Raw genomic sequence first — 19,287 nt, 5'->3', positions numbered from 1 at the left:
TCTCTCATTAGTTTTACTAAACAGGATAATGATTCCCCGGAGACTCCGCCACCAACGCTCCGCTCGCCCTGTCGCTCTCTGCACCTCCATCACCATGGTGATCAAAGCCAGATGTGCTCACTTCACACAACTGTACCGTCTACACACAGGTGTCACTCTGCTCGCTGCCGCAGCCCTCAGGGACCGAGCTGTGTGCCGCAAAACAACGTTACACAAGCTCAATTATTCTTAGGCGGTCGCACACGTACTTCAGTCGAGATCAATACGTCAAGTTGACCGGGGAAAGTCAACTACACACACACACACACACGCACACACATGCACACACAGTCAGCTTTAATCACTTGACATGGACATGAGCATCTCCTGCAGAAATGCTAGTCAATAATCCCTGGGATCTATTCGACTGTCATTCAAAGCCCCCCCCCCCCATTTGAGAAGGAACAGTTCTGTCAAACGTTTTCTTATTTCCGTTTCCACGCGACACTGTTTGTCTCTTAAGATCCTGTGTTACTGTACAAACAGGATCAATTAAACAAATGCAAAGTGAAAGACAAACAAACGTATCAGAACCACCTCACATTTCACCTGCACTAGCAACTACTTGTTCTTCTTGACTTGGCGAGAAGCTCTCAGGTGTGTTATCGCCACCTACTGGCAGGAGTAAAGCCTTGCTAAGAAAAAGAAGCTAGTAATGCAAAGGGTGTATTCTATTTTTTTAAACGATAACTGCATAAACTATTCCAGTTGTTTGATTGGTCCTTAGTGATCCGAGCACAAACGGTCCAAACGAAGTACAGGTGTGAACGCACTTCAAAGTGTCCTGCGATCCGATCACTCAAACCATATTCGGATGTGCATGTGGCCGCATTGTTATTGCTGTGTGAATGTGAATGTGTCCTGGGCCACATATAAAAGACCATTATCGCCATCATGAAGGACCGGCTACTCAGCAACCGCAACAATACCAACACTGACCCACACGTAATGATCGAAACTTTACTTCGATTGCTAAAATATTTCTTCTTAGATGCATTCATACATTCAGCCCCTCCTGACTCCACTCTCTCTATCTCTATCTCTCTCTCTCTTTCTCTTGCTTGTGCCAACACACAGACACACAAACTCAGCAACATCACACACATCCGTAAACACAGAAGGCAAAAACAAAATCATTTGGTCTTCAGAAACAGAGAGTCTGTATGTCTTTATTGGCAAACTGAGAAAGGGAAGTGATCACAAGGTGACACGGAGGAAAAAGTCAGGAAGCATTTTAATTCCAAGTTGTGAACAGAAGATCGTGACACTGTCCACTTTGATCAGATCTCTCAGGACTCATGTTAAGACCGGGTCTGATCAATGTTATCATCTATATCTCTCTAACATTATCCTCTCTTGTTGTTTGACTCCTCTCAGATTGATAATCTCTCTCTGAGATCACGCTGGGTTGAAGTTGGCCTTCTCTTCTTCAAGCCGAACACATTTAAACGACCAGGAAAGCAACCAGTGAAGATCAACAGCGAATCAGACCTCACAGATTAGTTGTGACTGCAGATGAACGAACATGAAAAAGTTGAGATCACAGGACTCCATTCAGCTGTTTGAACAGTAAACAAATCAGTGCATCGGGACAAAGAGGGAGATATATTCCATATCTGCTGGGATATTTTGCATGCTTGCCAAATATGTTTTTATTAGCTTGGAGAGAGAAAAAAAAATCGCACTGAGGGATGAGCCTTGCATCTTTGGTTTCTTTCAACAACAAAAAACACAAACATCGCTGCGAGAGGGAACAACAAAGACAACGCACTGAGAGAGGGCACACATTTACACGGGTGCAACGCAGCAGAGATCAGAGACAAACAGGCAAGACACAGACACACACCTGCAGTGACAGATGGAGGTAGCCCCCTTGAAGAAGAGAGAGGCCGACACGCTGCCGCAAGAGAAACCGGTACACAGGAATGAAGGAGGAATAATAAATATGGATCTATTGTTGATTTTAACAAAGTGATCGACCAGAAGCGTTCAGTCCGAGGCCGGTTTCAAAACAGGAAAGAGCAGCGAGAGCCCGACACGTCCTCTGGCGACACTCGTCCTCTCCCTGTCTCGTCCTGGACCGGAGCCCAGCAACAAGGTGACTCGCATGGAGCTGCACGCTGAGGACTGCGGCTCGGCCATATAGTGAGGCTGGTTCACTGTTGGGGGGGGGGGGGGGGGGGGCAGAAGCAGCTCTTGGAATTTGAGAGACAAGAAAATAATATAAAAGAAAGTGCGAGGCGAAGAAAGTCTCTCCAGCATATTTCATTTATTGGAAGCTGGAAGTTCAGAGCGGCTCCAACATTTCTGCATTGATTTACTTTTAAGAGCAAAAAATATAAAGAGGAGCCTGTTTGTGAGGAGAATGAAAATGTCTTCGAAGTGAACCCGGCAGGAAAACAATCAATGTAAAACAAGAGTGGAACACCAAGGAACAAATCGCTATCGATACTATCGATACTATCGATACTATAAATTTCCAACGTATAGTATCTTGGATACTCTGGTTTTATGACTGGGGGGAGAAAGAGGAGACACGTTGTTCATCTTTATATAACCTTCATCAAGTCGGCTTCATGCATCCTCTGGTACTTTCTCTCTTCTCTCCTTTTGACATCATAAATAGATAAGTGAGCATTTCAGAACCACGCACACTCACCAATTGCTAATAAATGTGCAAAAAGGTCTTTGTCACTTGTCAATCATCCGTCCGCCAAAAGCTTGTGAATGACTTTTAAGAATCAGATCCTCCCCCCCAACCCCCGACGCTGCTTTCCTGCACATAACAATAACGCATTTTATGTCTAAAGTTTTCACCGCCGATGAAAAATGTCTCTGAATCATATCTGCAAAATGTTCTCTGGAAATGATTTTGTTTCCCAGCTGCCTCAGCTCCTGGCAGCTGAAGCATGATGAATGTTTTTCATGGTTGTTGGTTTATGCAGGTCAGGGAAAGATTGTGATCTAAAACACTGGCAAAAGTCAACAGTGACTTAAAGCACCAGATAGGAAGCATTGACCTTTTCCGTTTAACTAAAGCGTATTTCCCCCCCGACCTTCACCACGTGGGGCTCAAACTGAAACCACGCAGACGATAAGAAGCCGGATGTGAACGTCGGACTCTTGTTATTTCACTTCCACTGATGCATCATTTCGAGAAAGGCTCATTTCACAGTTTTCCGTCTCACTTGTGTTTGCTGATGAGTTGAATTAAGACATTAGTCCACACAGACCAGGTCTCTGGAAACAAGTGTCAGGGGGTGTAATCCAGGCAGGAACTATATCTCACCAAACACCAAACACCACTTTACCAGAAGTCATAGAATAACAGCACATGTAGAAGAAGAGGGAAAGGAGGATAAAGCCCTCAGAGACTTTCTCTATCTATCTGTTAGAACCCAACGCAAATGGATGCTGATATTAGAGAGTTAGAATTTGAGATATTAATATATGTTTTGTTACTTTTGAGAAAGATGAATACACTAATGGAGATGATGGAAAATGTTTCATTAAATAAACAGGCAAACAAAATTCATTAACTTCTGACACAGCACAAGGCCTCATAGGAAAGTAAATAAAGTGAAGCAGAGACACAATTCAACACAAAATACAAAAACACATTCACAACGAAAAATCTAGACCAATATATATATATATTTAGAAAATTTTGGCAATGATTCCTAAGATGTTATCAAATCCTAATGACAAAGAAATGTGGAGCTGAGGTTTGACATCTTTTTTTGTTAAACACTAAACTTTTACTTAAAAAGAAAACACAAATTCAACCAAATTCATAGAACCTGCAATAAGAAAGTAAAGACTCTTTTCTGCATTGTTTGTTCTGTGAAATAAAAGTTTCATTACCAGCAAACAGAAAAAGATTATTTTTACCTGCTAAGCGATAAATCTGTGGAGTTTCAACTGTCACCGGAAAACCATCCGGAAAAGATTTTCCGCCGAGCGACTTGAAAATGAAAGGTGATTTATTTTTTGCACCATAAAATTCCACAGTATGATGTGTGGAGTCAGAACACACAGCAGTGCTCACTCTTTTACTCTTCGGGGGAAAAATAAACATTGACAAATGTGTTGATCTGCTTTGTACACCCCCCCCCCCCCCCCCATCTACTGTACAGATCCTCCGACGCTTTTTCTTTTTAACTTCATCTCCAATCAAAGCAGCCCAGATTGCAATCTGTTACACAATATGTTTGTCTCCACTTTATCAGGCCCACAGATAAACCTCATGGCTGGAACACGGGCCTCTGAGTGATGAAGTCTCCCTCAACATAACACGATCCTGCCGTCCTTCTGCTCTCCTCCTCCCCCTCCTCCTCTTCTTCTTCTCAATTTGTGGCGTTGTTGACTTTTGCTGGTCATTTTTCTGCGTTCCCTTTCGGGGGGGGGGGGGGGGGGGGGGGCGGCGAGTCGGCACAGATGCTGCAGCACAATGTAATCATTTTTTACATCTTGCAAGCATGCAGGCAATTAAATGGAACATATTGTCGATATGTAGGCAGCTCCGGGTCGACACTCTGTGTGATGTGGACAAACTGCGTTCCAGCTAATCCTCTTATAACGACAATTAGTCCGTGGACCTGAATCACAGGCAGGAGGACACCACGTTGACTTATGGCAGAGACATACGCATTTCCTTATCACATGATGGTGGAGCAGGTAAAAACAAATGATTAAGAAGTGAACCACAGTGGCTGGCGCTCGGTGTCGGCACGATCCTCATCACGGCAACGTCCAAACTAAAGATAAACTCCATAACCAGATGAAAACAGATTAACAGGCTTTCTCTGCCAGCTCTGACTGCTCATTTCGGCCAGGACCTTGATTTACATGGATGCGATTTGATTGGCTAGTGCCTGTGTTCGAGTATTTGTTTTAACGTGATTTGATTGGCTGCTACCTGGGCTGCGTAGGAAAGCTACGGGAGCTCGATGCAGTTGTGCATCGCAAAGCATGACGTAATCCCATTTTAAACAAATTTGAACGATTTTCATTAAAATCTCCAACACCTTAATCTTAAACATAGCTGCTGGCCTTAAAACATGTCTTCACTTTAGCATTCAATGATTTATGGGAGTAAAAAAAACCTTCACAAATTATGAATATAAATAAGTGTATTGTTAATAATCTGTTAAAACTTGTATATCAGACGTTTCCATCACTTTTTATTATTCTTTCCAACATCGTGGATCATTGTTAAAATCCAAATTTTGTATGCAAAAAAAAATATTCACACTAGATTAAAAAATTACTTCGAGGAACTTCACAGAGGTGGAGCATTGGGATAGAAAGTGAGAAAATACCCAAAACCAATGAACTCTGGTGAAGCAGTGGTTTTACAAAAAGCTGAGACTGATGAAATGGTGACTGCCCCCCCCGCCCTCGCAAAAAATGTAAGAGAGAGCGTTAAGCACAAGCAGTTGATTTCAAACTGCTCAGTGAGAGGTGTGCTGCAGCCGGCTGAAGCTGAATCAAGGCCACTGGAGGAGCCTGCTTAACAACTGCTTTTCTCTCCCAAGCCACTGAACGCATCATCGGGGAGTTGTTTGTCTCTGGCTCCAGATCAGCACAGTTGTGCGCCTCCCGGTGCTGAAGATATTCACCGGCTGACAGGCTGCAGCGAGCAGACCCGGTCAGACACTGGGTTAACTGGTGGGAAGATCACTCTGCTTTCTCGACTTCTCAATTCTGTCCGTGTCCAGAATCTGACTTCTTGGACTTTATCGACTGTGAATTTATGCACAACACATTCATGCTTTAAACAAGATGTCTGTTCAGCACAGTGACTCTTAATATTTTGTTCAGCTCATTAAAGTGAGCGATAGAAATTCACACATGTTTTTTTTTGGTCAGATTTTCATCAGACATGAAATCTGAAAAGTCGAGAAAAGTGGGTGTGGACATCGTCCGAGTCAGACACATTCACAACAGGAACTCAACATCATCAACGTGCCCACTCGCTTTGCATGTCTGAGAGCAGATTTATTAAGAAACTCTATCCATCCAAACACACCTAAAACCAATAAAAACATGGGTTTTTATTATATGTAAACATTAGACGTTGGAAAAATAAAATAACGTATAATAAACAAAGAGAAATCGCGGACAACAGGTGTAAAAGGTTTGCAGTGAGAGTGACCACTGATGTGGGACCAGCAGGACCCTCTGAGCAGCATGATCTCCCACTAAAGGTGTGAACGCAGTCAGGGATGTTTGTACGACAATGGCGTCACACATGTTCACAAATTTGTCATCTTACACACCCACACTCAAAAGTTTGAGCAGCACATGGAGCATAAGGACCGCGCCGACTCATGTGGCCGAGCAGATGTGGAAGGAAACAGTCGAGGAGGTACCAAAAAACAATCTGAGTGATTTCCTTCCATCAAGTTTGAGCCTCAGCTTTTTACAGCTGGTAAACTGCTGTAAACCCCCCAACCCCAACCCCAAAGGTGAAACCAATTTATCCTGATCGCCTCCTCCATGGTAGTGGACGGGCCATGCACCAAACTAAGCTCAACTGGGCAGGACTTCAACACCACAGCTCCACACCACTATCACTACTGCGCAGCCTCTGGATCCACATGAGGGCAAAAGCCTAAGATGGTGGAAAATATATCCAAGTCAATCTGGTGGGGAGGCGTGGTTCATCTTTATATTCTGTGTCTATGGTTGGAACATATTTAGATGATTTAATCTGTATTTATTAATGAAAATTATTAAAGGCAAAGTTTAGCAATGATGCTCTGAGTAATGCTCATGTTTGACCGTGAGCATCTTAAGAACAGAGAAAAACAACAACAAAAGAAAAATTAACAGTTGCACAAACAATTCAATTCAGTCTTTCGGATTTAAGAAACACAACAAACACCATTTTCCGTTTTTTTTTATTTTATATGAGTTTCTAAAATATGTGACGATACAACATATGAGTCATTTCAACAGGATTGTAAGGAAACAAAAACAGAATCATTCCCGGTTCAACCTGTGGCCGGATGAACTCAATTCTTTTGTGCTACATTCTGGACGATCATACCTTTTGGTTCCTTCTCACACATTTGTTCAAAGAAATGTTTCCGAGACAAAGTGACAAAACATCCTGGCACAAAGAAAATCAACGCAAATTATAATCATCGATATCGCATCCTGTGACTCGTGTGGACGTTTTTTGTGGATATATTTGATTGTACGGATGCAGATAAACAATTTTTTATACAAAATACAAACAATTACATCAATTTGAATATAAAAGCCCCCCCATTGCCCACAAGGAATGAAAAAGACTCAAAAGGAGCAAAAGAAATAATAATATAGAAAATAATTAAATACCAAAAATAATAAATGCAGTAAGTTTAAAGTCTTTTTAATTGAATATAACTAATAACATGAAGATGAACATAACCATAACATGGAACTATAAACTGAAAGGTAAGATAGGATATAGGGTCAAGGTTTAAAAAGAATAGTAAACGCAGTTCATAGGAAATACTAATGTGAAAGGAATGTGATATACATATTTTTTTATATTGCATTCTTCTGGATTACATAGAAAGTGCTTAGCAATATCGTCTCTTTGCTTGCAGGGAAAATAATATTTATATATTTCCCATTGTTCAGTCCTGATAAATGAGAGCCAAACATTTTCGGCAGTGCACTTTGAAGGATCAGGTAGAGACGCTGCTGAATCTGTTCGGCTTTTCATTTCGATTTTATTTGTTATTTGTACGTTTCCATCCAATCAGATTTTGTGAATCACTCTGTGTCATCACCTCTGAGAACAGAGCAGTGAGCAGCCGTCTGTGTTCCACTCGCCACTTTTGACAAAGGAGTTTTATCTCTGATCCATCATGTAGTAAAACATGATCGTGTGCATTAGTGACCTTATGCAAATTAAACTTTATGAGGCTTAAAAAAAATAGGTCCTTGTTTCCCTTGTTAATGTTGATTTCCCTGTGATGGTGTTGATGACAAATCTTACGACTGTCTCTTTATAACTAAAATGTATTTTCTGAAATCCTTTCGGTTACATTCAACGCATGTTTAATGTGTGTGTTGTGTGTAATAACTTGCTGTAGATGTGGTTTAAGAGGAAAGAGGTGAACCTCAGAGGGCTCTGAGTTTAGCCAGAAGAGCCTCTACATCCGACTCCCCGTTGGTGCCGCAGCTGCCGACTGGAGCACCGGCTGAGGACGTCTGGACGCCTGGAGGCTCTGCTTCAACATACATCTCTCTCTCAGTCACTTTAACTGTCTGTCTCTCCACCACCCGCTCTCTGTCCAGCCCGTAGCCAGGACCCGGAGTGTTTCTGTACCTGCGGCCCGGCTCCGTACAGGCCGTGGCCCTCGACCTGGCAGCGGAGGGATGACCCTGAGGCTCGGCCGGGGTCCCCTTGGCAGGCGGAGCTTCCTGCAGAATGTTGCCCAGGTTCACATCCTGCCGAACGCGAGACCTTTGAACAGGCGCCTTGTTTTCTGTGAGTGAGAAACAGACGAGAGAGGTGAGAACAGGAAGAAGCTGACGTGTTACAAACGGAGGCAAGGGAGTTAATCAGATAACAGATTCAATTACATGCAAGTTGGAGAGTAGGAGGAAGGTTAAAAAAAAAGAAGCAAGGGATTGAATAGAAAATGTACTGCAGCAAATGAAACAACATGGGAAAGTAACATGAAGCACTTTAGCGAGGATGTGTAAACACAGAACGTACAGTGACTCGACACACGCTGATGAGGAGGACACATTATCTGCAGCTGAACGTGTTGGCGACCAGCTCCACATGATGAAACGGATGTGGCTGATCAAAATGTCGGCCTTTTCCAATCTCCCAGTCCTTTTTCCCTTTACCCTCCCACCCAGCTCCACCTCCCCGGATTCCACCATCATCATCATCCATTCTCCTTCCTCCGCTTTTCATCTAAGCTCTGTGCTCGTACAGAAGTCCTCTTCATCTTTCTTATTTCTCTTACCCTCAACTCCCCCGCTCCCACCCGCCCGTCCGCCGCTCTCCTCACCCTCCCGCCCACACCCCTCTGGCTCCCGACTTAAAACATACACCCAGGCTGACAGTGGAACAGAGCGACGGCCCAGATCAGACCTGCGTTCTGAATTATAATCCCTCTGTGTAGATCTTAGACTTCATCATCAGTATGTGCGCGCTGGAAGGAGAGGGTGAATCCATATTCATGTGACCTTGAGCGTGAGGCTGAGAGGAGTGGCACGAGGAAAGACACCACCGCATTTAAAGTTTCCTGAGCCTGAAATGTCTGGCAAACAGGAGTCAAACACAGCAGAGCAGAACAGAGCGACCCGCTCTGTCAGCCAATCGGTAATGAGTTTGGAGCGTGGCCAGTCAGTCATGACAGTGTGTTTTATGGGCCGCGCTGACAAATGACAAGGAACGTCCCTGAACACAACCTCTGACAAATAAATAAGGATAAAGGGAGGAAAGAGAGCAGACAAGAAGGAACTGACTTCAAAATTAAGCAAAGAAACACAACGGCCCTACAGACAGGAAGTGCACACACATACACACATTGAGACACACACGCTATAATAAGCAAGGCAAATAAGGCAGTCTGTATTTTAAAAGGACGAAATTAGTGGTGTGTTTTCTTACTGCTGTGACTGAACATTCACCGCAGCTGAAAATCCAAGTCTCCTGTAATTATCTCACCCTTTCAGCTTTCCCTTCCTGTTTGTTGCTTCACAATAGTGAAAAAAGACAATTACTCCCCACCGTGGTTCCTCCTGCTTCACACTCCCTTATCATGTCCCCCTCCTCCGTCTAAAAACCTGTCATCTAACCCCCCATGTCTGTTTCCTTTCTGCTCCATCACATCCACAAACACACATTTCGTTCACAAACAACACACCCACGGATTCGTGGCTGATGTTGGGAAAATTATCAATCGTGGTATCAGCAATTTGCATTTTAATATCTTGTTTACACTTCTGTTGAAATTCTAAACTGATTCCATTTCTGTCATCTGCGAGATAGAGAGAGAGAGAGAGAGAACACGTAAGTGGGAACTGGTTTCAAACACGCAAATCTTTAAATTCATATTTATTTCTGAGATCATTAGCAGGGTTAATCATTTGAAAATGTTGTGCTGCATTAAATCCTAATTTTTTTATATATATATATATATATAAAGAGAGAAATACAGAGTACTATCTCAATATCTAGACTTCAAAAAGAGATACAAAAAAGAAAACACACTTCAATAAGACCTCTTATCTAAAAATGCATTTCTTTTCTTCCTAACAGGGCTCTGCCCTTTAGTGGTGAACATGATCAAAGTGTTGGCAAGTTCAGTTTCTCCTCACTCTGCCTGTGACACCTAGCTGCCCCTTCCTTTGAAGCCCTGCTAGCTTCTCAACGGACGCCTTCTTCCAAGTTGTTAAACACGTCTGGGAGATGTAAAACACGTCTCATCTCAAGAGTTGGTCCTTTAACCAACAACTGACACAGGGTTTTATAGGAGAACGAGTCAAGTGGAATTTTAATCGAAATATCTGCTCTGGTTCATGATCAGGAATCTGAAGACAAGGCTGGTGTCGTTTACAGAATACCTGCTGCGACGCTAGGGATGTGCACTTATCCCTCTGAGACGATTCGACATGGATGCACATATGTGATATGCATCCGATATGGAGATCATAGAAACACAAATAATCAGTACAATGTAATGCAGCTTTTGTTCAAATTAAGAGTTTTGTAATTGCAAATGAATGAAGTTGTTTGCAGATGATGACATTAATATGGAGCATGAAAAAAACACTGAAATAACTTCATCACCATCAGTGGTCACAGTGTTCCAGCAATTAAGAATCGCAATCCAATAACCTTGTCGGAATCATGATGTCACAGAACACCCACAAATCAGAACTCATTTAAGGCAGTTTCTCATTTCCATTCCATTTATCCGTTTCCCCTTTGACAATGAAGAAGTAACAACACTTTGGGCGGACTCCAAGAAAGATGAAGATCCACTTTGATTTTGGCAACAAGAGGCTATTTGATTGATTTCAAGGTCATTGTCCTCCATCTACATCTGGCTTTATAAATAACACTAAATGGTTACATGTCCTTGAAAATAAAACAACTTATTGTGTCAGGTCTCTCCTTTGACCTTGGGGTCAAAGGAGGGGACAAGAAGCTGAAGTTCACTGGCTTTGTTGTTAGCTTGCTTCAGGTCGGCTGCAGGCTATGAACCTGTCAGCAAGTCTGTGTTCTTGTATTTCTTGTTTCTTGCCGTTTTCTCAAGAACGAGTTGTTCTCATGCGTCTTTCACCGATTTGTTCTGCATATTACATCTGTTTGTCAAATTCCTGCTATGAATATATATATTTGTTTCCATCCACTGCTGGAAGTCTTGATAAATATATGTATAGAATTTGGGAGATATATGGAGAGACAGAGAATGTAATTTTCACAACCTAATTTGACAGTAGTCTATTGGAAAATTGCCTCTGTCCGATATTAGAAGGTTGTTTTCTTATTCTATTTGCACACAGCATCAGAAAGGAGTTCACATTTCTTTGTGTAATATAATTTGCTCAGCTTATATTCGCTGCTTCAACTCACGCCGATGAGCTTTTGCTCATCTTTCCCCCCGCCCCTCCCCTGCTCTCTTGAAGTTTGAAGATGTTAGCAGGCAGGCAGGCAGGCCGAGGCAGGGAGCCTCAGCAGAGACGCACAAAGTGAAGTCTAGACTGCAGCAGTGCTCGCTTGTCTTTTTCTTTCCCCGACTGTTACAGATACACTGAACTGCCGCCATTGTGGTGACAATGAACTCATATACATGAAGAGCCGTTAAAAGATTGGAGCAAAACAGTCGGCACATGCCTGGAGATTGGTATTTTCCTATGTCTGAAAAAACACAAACACAATGCGCTTTTGCTAAACTACCGGTCTATCACAGCCCTCTGTCTGCCGCTGTCCTTTACTTTGCTGGAAGGCACAGCAGAGAAGAAAAACAGGGATAAAAGAGCTGGCAGACTGAGCTTGTTGTGTCTCTTCTCGCTCTCTGCTCTGCTGTAAAATGTGCCTTTAAACTGTCTCTCAGCTCACAAGCCACTGACACTGGGAATTCATGCAGTATAACACAAGCAAATTCTCAAACAAAAAACGACTAATCACTGCTCTGAATGGTTTGAGAGACAGAAATTTCAAGATGGAGCTATGTCGGTTTAATGCATTTCTGATAGGATGGCATTTTTCAGGAATGCAAAAGGACCAGTCCAATGGGGAAAACAGAGCAGTGACTCCCCCTTCCCCCTGCAAATAGCTGCAGAGAGGAATTCATATTTTCTCTTGTCAGATCATTTGCCACATTTCCATTTGCCACTTCAAATACCGTTTCAGATGAGCCTTTCCTGTCATCTCCCACTCCCCCTCTCCTCTCCACTCTTATGAAGTTTGCCGTATTTGATCACTTTAAGAAGAGAGTAGTTATGCACACTCGCAAAAAAACACAGAAAGTGAAGTGACTTATTCTCTCTGCAGAGTGACTGACACAACAAGTTGAAGTTAGTAAGCTCAAACACAGGCTTCTGCAGCTTCCATAAATCAGAACACAGCTTGCAGGGTTGGCAGTTCACTGCATGTTCAGTCTAACGACGACTATTTACCAGTTTTTTTTTTGCATCTGCAAGTGCAACATCAGTTTACTGCATAAGGATAACACCATGTTTGTACATTAATGCAAAATGTTTAACTAGGGACAATCCATTGATTTATTGGATTACTGATTCATTTATTAATGGTTCCTTTTCGATTGGTTGTTAAGATATCGTAAATTGTAGAAGAAATGCTCTTTTGCTGTGTGTTGAAATGTGGATGTCTCAGTGTTATGCATCAGAGAGGCAGCAGAGCAGAGATGAAAGAATAAAGAGAAGGGTTAAGGTTTTATAGGCTTCAAAATGCTCCAGTACAGTCAGTACAGTGTTTCAGAAGTCAGTAAAGACTGATGTATGCATAACTGAGACACAAGTGACACCAGAGCTCTAAAGTCCATAGCTCTTATAAGGGTTAGGTCCGGAGGTCTGAATTTTTCACTCTGGTGTGTTTGATATGATTTCCAAGGTGTATGGTAATTTTCATAGTTCCAGCATGAAGTATGCCTAAATCATTTTTATTCAAATATGAGTTTTATGAAAAGAACAAGATATTTTTTAGACATGTGTGCACTGTTCAGGTTTTGTTTTGGTGTCATTAAACTAGATGCTACATTTCACCGGATGTTTTATGCATGTATTTGGTGTTCTTCTCTTATAAGCTTTTTATTTTGAGAAAAAGGTGAATATAACATTTGGTGACAATCCTGTTGTGAAAATCTGATATTATGACAGCCTGTATACACACACATGCAAACACAGGAAAAACAAGTCTGATTTTCAGTATCATTTTTGGAAAAAGTTTTTCGAATAATGAAAAATGTGCATCCAAAATGCAAAGAAAAATGTCCTTTACAAAAATCATCGACATTTGAGAGCCAACAACAGACTTGGGGGGGGGGGGGGGGGGGGGGGGAGAGGAGAGGAGCTGAAAGTGTATGGTGTCATAAATGTGTGTGATGCATCAATGTCCCCGAGTGAGTCTTTTAAAAGCTAAAAGCTAGTAGGCAGCTTGTTAGTTTGCCCGAGTGCATTAGGCCGGGCGTAATTAAATATCATTACCTGGCAACACACCAGTCATTGACGGTTTGTCCCTTGCTCGTGCATCGTAGTTCACTGTGTGTGTACGTGTAGAGCAGCTTGTCGAGCTTCTCCGGCGCACACAAAAATCAGCAGACAGGATTAAAAACAAGGACAGGCGGCTAGAAGGGAAAGGAGAATGGAAGGAAGGAGGACGGCAGTGGAGGAAAGGACGTGAAGAAGGAGATGATGACAAGACAGACGTAATAAACAGCTCAAGACAGTGGCGTGACACAGAGTCAATGAGTGTGATTTGGACAGCAGTACAGGAAACAGGGTTTACGCGATATTCATTTTGTAGGATTGGGCGACCAGTGCAAATTCATCGATACTGCTGAATGCCACGAAGTTGCAATCGCACAAATCTGCAGAGCCACTCTGATTTGAAATGTGGAGTCGTGTGGCGACACCCGAGGGCGAGACAGATAGGAAGGCGAGAGGATTTAACTAGGTAACATTGAGTTAGATTATTTTATTACCCATTGCTACTGACGCGGACCACCTGTGAGGTGGAAAGACAGAGGGAGGAATAAGAAGAGACAAGAGGATAAGATATAAGGTGTGTGGCTACTATGTGGGAAGAGCACTTAACACAATCCCAGTGGGTAAAGTCTGCAAACCAGCACTGTTATAGCTAAAGCCCGACCTGCTCTCTCTGTTTCAGCTGTGATTTTATTTTCTATCCCTCCCAAATAAAAAAAAATATATATATTTTTTAGAAACACAGAATAATTTATCAAAGTGTTCGTTGAAAGGCAACATAATTTGGAAGCTGTCTGTATTATTTTAGTTTTGCTCAATGTTGCGTACGACGTCATTTTGCTCCCAAATGGACGTTGTTTTTTTAGGTCAAGATAGCAGCTGGTTGTAGAGTTAGGGTTGTGAAGTAATTTATTGATCATTGAATCAACCAAAATACATTATATGTTTATATATACGGTATATATAATGTTTTGAATTGTCTTTAAACTCAGAAGCGATTGAAAAAAACTAAATACAATAATCTGATATTAAATTCAGCTGTAGGATGCTGTCATGAAAACTGTCAGTTTGTTAAGGGAAATCTTTTATAATACGTTTAATCCGTTATTCGAATAATAAATAAAACATCTGTAATACAATTATTTGCAGCTCTAGAGTTAAGTATTCTTGTGATAAATGATAAATGAATGCGAGTTTTGATTTCTTTTTTAATTAGTTTAATAATAAGCAATTAATTTATTTCTTCAGAAAAACAATTAAGAATTAAGGAAAATTACAAAAACATCTCTTTTCAAACTTACATAATTTAATTTATTGATGGATATGAGAACAGTGCTGGCCCATCTCAGTCCCCATTTCTCATGTGCTATTTGAGGGGAGCTCACACAATTGGAAAGACTTTAATTGGTTTTATAATGCTTAAGAAATAAAAGCTGCCTGTTATTTTAAGTGTACCAAAACTATAAGCTGAAAATAAAAGCAATAAAATTGGGAAGACATCCTTAGCAGTAATCTATGGACATAGTAAGTGAAGCCTGGATAACAACCAGAGTATTTCAAAAGAGAAAATGGGGGCAGTTCCTTGACATTAATAGGCCACGACTCACCTATAAAGAAATCATGGTCAACATCCGTGTAAATAGATGAACATGACAATGATCTGTGCACAAGCACAAAGCAGAGCTTAATAAAGACATGACAACAAATTTCATCTGCAGTTCATAAGCAGAAGTGATTGAGTAATATTAAAATCCAGTCAACAAGCAGTTGGTCGGGTTGTTTCGGTGGTTCGACTGCTTAAAACCAAAAAGGGCAACATAGAAAGAGCTGAGCTGGCTGTCCCTCAAGTCCTCTGTCCCTCAGTGTGAACCCCTGCCACTGTGAGCTGCAGCCAAGCATGACATTGCGTTAGCACGCCTTGGTAAGTCGAACAATGCCTCAAAAGTGAGCCTGGTTTCCTTCTACTAGTATTTCTACCCTGCACACACTACTGACTCCCACTGTACACAATGCTCTATTGAGAATAACATTTAAATAAACCAAGCTTCTGTTTTGATTGACCACAAGAATCCCATCCATGAGTTTTTACAAAGCATCGCATATCGAGGTGTGACAATGGCGACTATGTTTCTCTCGTTCTGCCTATGTGAGAAATTGATGATGAAAAACACCACCAGTACTTTCAACATTTCAGGCATTTGCTTCACTTTCTGGAGTCTACTTCAATGTTTGTATACAATCTTAAGATATATTCATTGTAGATATACACAGAGATAGTTGGTTGTTGATTCTATTGGCCTGAAAAATCTATTATTTGTTGGACCATTCCTTGTGAAATATATAGAAAACAGATATATTCCCATTACTGGCCTAACTGTGGCTTTGAGGGAAAAAAGAATAAAGTTAAATTAATGTTTTTTACCAGCTTAGAAATAACATCTTCCAGAAATAATGACTTTCCACACTTTCAACTGCTCTGCCATATAATGAAAATAGCTCCAGAGGAAAAAAAAACAACAACAACATGATGTTTAGTGTTGTAAATTACCCATTTCAAGCCTTTTGGTTTTTACTATCTCTGTAAGTTGTTACATTTTATTAATTTACCTAAAGACTTGGTGTATTTTGAGACCACAGTCAGCGATAACACAAATATGCGAAAACAATGCGAAATATCATCTACTACTATATAAACAAACCTGTCTGCCTGTACAACAAAGGGAAAATACACCTGGCAGATGGTTTTAGTAACCTGGGCTCTTACTCCTGCTTTACTCTCATTATAGCAACATGCAGGGTAATGGACTGAGAATGTTTCCTCAGACATCAGACACAATCACAGCGAGACAACCTGACAGACACACTTCACTGCAGAGAAGTAAACACACACATAGATAGACAAAATGGTTGTTTTTTAATAAGCACCAGCCTTTCCACTGTTACAGGTGTAAACAGTATATGCCGCTGCCTCTGGCATGAATTAAACATTTTTGTGTGGTAACTTCTGGTAAATATCCCCAGCAGTCTTAGTCTAATGCATATGCATTTTCCGTGAGTGGCTTCAAACTAACTAAGGGTTTCTATCACTGCTTTCTCAAGTGGTGTACACCTGTCACACCTGGAGAGGAAAATATTGATCCTTCACACGCCTCCAGACATGAAGCTGAAACAGACTGGCAAATGTATTCACGGATAGACAGGCGGACAAGAGCGCACATTCTTCTGTTTGCTTGCAATCAGTCAGTCGCAAGGACTGGCTGACTCAAAAGAAGTTATGTGACAGCTTCTGTCTTTTGCAGACTCTGGTAGACGACAGAACACCCAGTCAACAACAACCATAATACGTCTGTATAATGAACACATTTAAGTCATCATATTTCTGATGAATTCTTGTGCAAGGCAGAACTGAAAAGGCAAAAACACAAAATCTGAATCAGCTGTACTTGCCATTTATGTCTACAAAGACTTGGAGTTTGGTGTTAATTGCACAAGACATACAGCAAAATGAGACTACAAAAAAGCTGACAAAATAAACATAACTACTATGTGCAAATGCAATGGTTCAGAATGACAGTGGTGGATTTGTATAATTTACAGTAAACACAATTTACATTTCTTGTTATCAAGTTTTTTGGCTCCTTTCTGTGTATCTACAATTAATGAGTCCATTGCTTAAATGGCGAGTGTGTGTGACACACTGAAAATCACAGCTGAAGACCAATTAGTCGCACACACTTTATTTTTCTGAGCTTCTTGTTCCAAAAACTAGAAGTCATGGTTCCAAAAAAGAAAAGAAATCTGTAAACTTATTTTTCTGATACCAAATGATATGAGAGTTAATTCTGCAGAACGCCACACCCGACAGTGACGGATGAAGTCACTTGCGGAGCGGCGGCGTTACAGAGTGGAAATTCTCTCCTCTTACAAACTCTCTTTGACAAGTGCGGACAGCGGCGTGCACAGAGCCCACACAGTGACAGCAGACGAGTTTCAGTTAAGCTCATCCTCAAGTCAGTTAGTTACAGCTCACACGATGAATCACCAGCAGGTTTGTTATTCTAACCAGCGATGGCAACAAAAAAAACTGCAGCTTTTCTGCACTCAGTTGCCAATGCTAACTTTGTAAAGCCGTTCCAAACCCCACCCCCGATGCCATCGTCTAACACAATGTTTAATGGTACACATCATATAAAACCAATTCAGTTGATTCATATGATCAAATCTGGATGGGTGTGTAATCTTGTTTACTTATTGATCAGTCAGCTGCTGATATGAAGAACACTTTCATATTTCAAGCTGTTTCATTAAGATTGTGTTCTTAAATTGCTGCTTGTTTGAAGACAACATTTATCTTTAAATATAAAATTGGTCTTCTTGTTGTAAACAGACCAACTCAACACGCAGTTGGTCATTTAAATACCACTTGACATTCATTAACACCCATGAATGCAACACAAGATAAAATCAGCCTCTCTCGGAAATATTAGGAGGTAATTATATAATTCTCCCTCATACAGAGGACTTTTCTTTCTTCTCGTCTCTTGCAGTCCCTCTGAGGTGTTTCTTTCTTGCTATTGTTTCTCCTGCCAGCTGAGGGGTTGTGTTTAACACTCAGGCGGACTCTGACAGCTCTCCATATGCAGGGCCACTCCTGCCAAACAGACTTATGAATTCCAAACAGCCCGGAGTCATGCTCCATATTTCATTCAAGTTGAATATTTAAAAAGATCAACCCACTCAAAACCCTATAAAACCTATCGTTCTGGGGCCTTGTGTCCTAAAAATAAAATCGCATCTGCCATATTGCATTACAGACAGCCACATCAGCCTCCATCTCTTAACCATTTCCCCCTCTCTGTTCCCCCCTCTCTCTGACAAAACCCATCTGGTAACCAGCCTGTCTCCATCGACACAAGATCTCTCTCTCTCTCTCTCTCTCCCCCCCCGCCTTTATCTCATTCTGCTCCACTCTCTCCTTCACTGTCTAGAACTCACTCTTTTTTCCCCTCCTCACTGATACTGTAACTCTCGCCCCTCGGCCGTCTCTCAGCCTCATCTCTTCTCACACAGACGACCAGGTAGAAGAGCGGGTTTTCTTCTATATTGCAAAATGGTTCCTTACTTCTCCCTTTATAAACTGAGCAAAATAAAATTAAATGAAAACCCATGTGCGGCCAAATTAGTGTATATACACTGCAATGCAGCAGGCTTCTGACAACCTAGCCTCAGTCAGATCAAAGTGATCCAGACTCTAATTTAGAAAAAGAAAAACTCAACATGGACTCATCAAAGTGTGAGAAACGAACATCGCAGCGAGAGAGAGGACGTGCGATGTGAGCTTCGCCTTCACAGAGCCTATATCAGCCCTAGAGGTTTTGCATGGCTATAAAATAACAGTAACATATGTCAATTTTAAGTATTTATCTATATCTATAGATAAATTATATCTTAAGCTAAATTTGAGCATTTCCATAGCACTAATTTAATTTGCCTCAGTTAAGTAAACACATGGGTTTTATCAGAGAATATTGGATAAATGTGACTCTTGAGAAA

The 19,287-nt window shown here is 41.4% G+C and overlaps 1 protein-coding gene across 1 annotated transcript in view; it reads right to left on the bottom strand.

Moving 5' to 3' along the window:
* Positions 1 to 6,938: 6,938 nt before the first annotated feature.
* Positions 6,939 to 19,287, bottom strand: part of LOC133935858 (protein diaphanous homolog 3-like) — a 147,335-nt gene continuing 134,986 nt past the window's right edge. Inside the window, exon 28 of the mRNA XM_062381283.1 lies at positions 6,939 to 8,528. Within this exon, the coding sequence (XP_062237267.1) occupies positions 8,161 to 8,528 (368 nt within the window). The 3' untranslated portion in view covers positions 6,939 to 8,160. The remainder of the gene's footprint in view (positions 8,529 to 19,287) is intronic.

Source organism: Platichthys flesus, chromosome 1, assembly GCF_949316205.1.
Source record: "Platichthys flesus chromosome 1, fPlaFle2.1, whole genome shotgun sequence".
In the NCBI taxonomy this organism is placed as follows: domain Eukaryota; kingdom Metazoa; phylum Chordata; class Actinopteri; order Pleuronectiformes; family Pleuronectidae; genus Platichthys; species Platichthys flesus.
This window is presented reverse-complemented; position numbering and strand designations above follow the sequence as displayed.